A 4419-nucleotide genomic window follows, 5' to 3' on the forward strand; every position below is an offset into this window, starting at 1 on the left:
GCCAAGCCAAGGCAGGCAGATTATTGAGCTCAAGAGATAGAGACTAGCATGAGCAAGAGTGAGACCCTGTCTCTACTGAAAAAAATAGAAAAACTAGCTAGGCATTGTGGTGAGTGCCTGCAGTCCCAGTCATTCAGGAGGCTGATGCAAGAGGATCTCTTGTGCCCAAAAGTTTGAGGTTGCTGTGAACTATGATGCCATAGCACTGTACCTAGGGCACAGAGTGAGATTCTGTCTCAAAAAACAACAGGCCGAAGGCTGGGCACAGTGGCTCACGCCTGTAATCCTAGCACTCTGGGAGGCTGAGGTGGGTAGATTGCCTGAGCTCAAGGGTTTGAGATCAGCCTGAGCAAAAGTGAAACCCTGTCTCTATTAAAAATAGAAAAACTGAGGCAAGAGGAGGTCTTGAGCCCAAGAGTTGAAGGTTGCTGTGAGCTATGATGCCAGGGCACTCTACCCAACCACTTTGCACTCCAGGACTTCAGATAAGGCCCATGTCAAGATGACCATTTACAGAGAAGACAGGCAGAGAAGGTGGCTTATTTGCCAGGTCACAGCCAGATGATGTACTAGGCACAGCCACATTAATGAAGATGTGGAGTAAGTACCTACCTACCTTGTGCCAGGTCCTGAACTACACAAGACTTTTACATCTGTTATCTCTCTAAATCCTCTAAACAGTCCCAGGAGATCAGGGAGGACACATTCTCATTTTACAGATGAGAAAACAAGCTTGGGGAATAATGCCCACAGGGAAAAGCAGAATCAAGCCCCAGTCTGTCTGAATCCTAAACCCCAGCTCAGAGCTGTAAAGCCTTCCTGCCTAAGCAGCTGGGGGAGGGAGGCAGCCCCACTCCCCACTCACTCACCATGGGACAGAGGCAGACTCGGGCCAGCGTCATGGTAAAAGTTGCCATGGTGACAGGGTGGAAGTCCAAGATCTTGGGGTAGATGTCCAGTGGGGACAGTGTCTGTAACAGGGATAGCAGGATAGTGGGAGGGATCTTAGCAGGCCCGAGGAGGAACCAGGAACCCCATGGCAGAGGGCTGGGAACTGGGAGGGGAAAGAGAGGGGTCCTCACCCCCGAGGTGATGATGACAGACTGGAAGCGCTCGAACACGGGTTTGATGGCCAGCGAGGCGTCCATGCAGCTGGACAGAGAGAAGAGGCTGGTGAGGGCCAGGCAGGCTGGGGCCCCTGACCCGTGGTGTGTTCACATCCCCACCAAGGTAGAGTCCCACCTGAAGTGCAATATGGGATTGGCAATGGTTGGAGTCCTATCGTCAAAGGGCTCAATGATGATGGTGAAGCCTACCGGGCAGACAAAGGCAAGTGAGAATCCCTCACAATGGTCACACTGCACATTGAGCCATTCCCTTCGTTACCCCATAAGTAAATGGAACTAAACACCAGCTGCCCAAGCCCAAAGTCCAGGCACCCAAGATACACCCCAACTTGCCCATTTCTCTACAAGGCCCACATTTATGCCAACATTCATGGAGGATCTCAAGCAAAGAGCACCAAAGCTTTATTTTTCATACTCTCCCAGCACCAAAAAGGCCTGCCCAGCACCCAAGCTAAAGCCAGGAACCAAAGCTTCAAGCCTCTTCCTATGATCTTCCTGACCTAAGCAACCAGCAAGCTGGGCAGCTCTGCCTCCTACTGTGATCTGACCACATCCCCACACTGCCACCTGGGCCATCCCCTTCTCACTGGACTCATCCCCTGCTCGCTGCACAGAATTCCGAGTCAGGTCATGTCCTTGCTGCTCAGAAGCCTCCCAAGGCCTCTGCTTCCCCTAGCATCCAGAATCACCTGTGGGACCAGCCACAGATCCCACTCCCTCCTTGCTTTACTGGCCTCCTGCCAGATCTTCAAGCATCAGCAGCTTTACTCCCTCCAAGACCTTTGCACTTGCTGGTCCCATTCATTGCCAGGAAAACTTCTCAAGGTGGCTCCATTTGGTTGAGACTTTGCTCAAAAGTCAGTACATCACAGAGGCCTTCCCTGGCCACATTTCTACTGCAGCCATGTTTTGACACTGTAATGTATTTTTTCATGACAACTATCACCTTCTGGAATTATCTTTCTTATTTACTCATATGCATCTTTGCTACTGGTTTTCCCCCCCAGAATATAAGTTCCAAGAGATTAGGAATGAGGTCTTTTTTGGTTCCTTCTGCTTCTACCATGCTGGGGCTGGCTTGTTTGTTGAACAAATGAATGAATGAATACATCAGTTTCACTTAGTAGAAAAAAATCAAGTTTTCTGTGCTGAAGACATAATTGTGGCCAAGACAGCCTTGTCCCTGCCTACATGGACTCACAATCCAGAAGGAAAGCCAGACCTGTCCCCAGACAGTGATGATTCAGAGTGGGCAGGGCTGGGATGTAGGAGCCCAGAGGAGGGCTGTGACCCAGCCTGGGGGTCAGGGAGGGCTTCTTGGAGGAGGAGACATCTCTACTAAGCAAAGAATTAAAGGATGAGGGAGAGGTAGTGAAGGGATGAGGAAGAAGGAGAAGGACATTCCTGGTAAAAGAACATAAGGAGTTGACAGATGGGAAAAGGGGGAAGAGAGAGAACAAAGGCTGAGAGGGAAGATGGAGCAGGACAGAAGGATGGACACAGAAGCAGCATCCTGCAGGACTCACTGCTCATCCACCCTGGGGTGAGGGGGACCAGGTCTCTAGCCCCCTGCCCAGGCCCAGCTGCGGGATGACAGGCCTGACCTGGTTTCCTGGATAGAATAGTAATCCCTAGGGATCAGACTGAGCCCTTGGCCAGCTTAAAGCTGAGGAAGGGGCAGGAACACTGACTAATGAAGCCTCTGGAACATTTCCCCTCTCCCTACAGCTGAAAATCTGAGCACTGTTCTCAGCTCCTCTCCCCTGGGGTGCTCATACCCAGGCACCCTGATCCCCACATCACAGCCTTGTCCACCCACATCTCTCACCAAACCATCCCTTTGTCCCCACAGCCTTGCCTTGGCCCAGGTTCCTCCTCTCCTGCTCAGGTCCCTGACTCCCCCTGAAAGAAGAATCTTCGGTTTTTTAATTTTTTTGAATTTTTTGCAGAGATGAGGCCTTGTTATTGCCCAGGCTGGTTTCAAACTCCTGGCCTCAAGTGATCCTTATGCCTCAGCCTCCCAAAGTGCTAGGATTGCAGGCGTGAACTGCCTTGCCCAGCTCAGGATCTTCCTAAAGTATAAATCTGACACAGCACCTCAGAACCTGCTATAGCTCTGCAGAGCCCTTGGACCAACTGCTTATCATGCCTATAGCATGACCTGACACTACAGAACTTCTCTGACCTCATCCCAGACCCCTGCCCACCACTATCCCTCCTTGCTCTGCAGCCAGGGGGAGCCTTTGTAAATACAAATCTGAGCACAAGACTCAACAACTGCCTGCTGCTTGCCTGTGACCTCAAACTAGAACCCAAGACCAAGTCACTGCAGACAACCCTCCAGACTCTGCCAGGAGGCCCAGCCGGGGCAGAAAGAGAAGAGCTTACCCTTAGCGTAGGTGCTGACAAGGGTGGCAAAGTTAGCAAGGAGGGTGAGGGGGGAGAAGTCAGCAAGGTCGGTGATCTCCAAGGTGTGCAGGAGGGAACGGAGACGTTCAGCACAGAATCTGGTGAGGAGGCAACAGGGGTCAGGGATACAGGGATGCACGAATGGGACCAACAAGCAGCTCCTCCTCTGCCATCAGAGCCTGTGGTCACATCTGTCTTCCCAGGTAAATGGGTGCTCCCTGAGGGCAGGGACTGGGACTGTTCTAGAAACTTCCATGTCCCCACACTGCACATGTGCATGTCATGCGAAGCTACCACTGCATGATGGCACACAGAGCAATAATCATGTACTACAGAATTAGGTGGTCACTTGTCACATGTACTCACATGACCTCATACATAAGTTCTTGTCAAGAGACCCACAACTATACCCAAAAGCCCACAGTTAGTGCAGTTCTTTTTTCTTTTTTTCTTAAGACAGAGTTTCATTTTGTCACCCTCGGTAGAGTGCTGTTGTGTCATACAGCTCACAGCAACCTCCAACTCATGGGCTTAGGCGATTCTCTTATTGCCTCAGCCTCCCGAGTAACTGGGACTACAGGCGCCCGCCACAATGCCTGGCTATTTTTTGTTTTTAATTGCAGTTTGGCCGGGGCTGGGTTTGAACCCACCACCCTCAGTATATGGGGACGGCACCCTACCCACAGAGCCACAGGGGATGCCCTGCAGTTTTTTGTTTGTTTTTTTGAGACAGTCTCACTCTGTCACCTTGGGTAGAGTACTATGGTGTCATCATCACTCACAGCAACCTCAGTCTCTTGTGCTTAAGTGATCCTCCTGCCTCAGCCTCCTGAATAGTTGGGACTATAGGTACCCACCACTAAGCCCAGCTAGTTTTTCTTTT

The 4419-nt window shown here is 51.1% G+C and overlaps 1 protein-coding gene across 2 annotated transcripts in view; it reads right to left on the reverse strand.

Moving 5' to 3' along the window:
* The window catches only part of ERCC2 (ERCC excision repair 2, TFIIH core complex helicase subunit), a 17645-nt gene that overhangs the window by 5596 nt on the left and 7630 nt on the right, over positions 1 to 4419 (reverse strand). For both annotated transcript variants that reach the window (XM_003799508.3, XM_023518938.1), the window contains 4 exons: positions 3516 to 3634; positions 1243 to 1312; positions 1083 to 1152; positions 870 to 971 (listed from right to left, as the gene is read on the reverse strand). In XM_003799508.3, the coding sequence (XP_003799556.1) occupies positions 870 to 971; positions 1083 to 1152; positions 1243 to 1312; positions 3516 to 3634 (361 nt within the window). The remainder of the gene's footprint in view (positions 1 to 869; positions 972 to 1082; positions 1153 to 1242; positions 1313 to 3515; positions 3635 to 4419) is intronic.

The sequence above is a fragment of the Otolemur garnettii genome, unplaced genomic scaffold (assembly GCF_000181295.1).
Source record: "Otolemur garnettii isolate 467f Iridium unplaced genomic scaffold, OtoGar3 scaffold00152, whole genome shotgun sequence".
NCBI classification, from domain to species: Eukaryota; Metazoa; Chordata; class Mammalia; order Primates; family Galagidae; genus Otolemur; species Otolemur garnettii.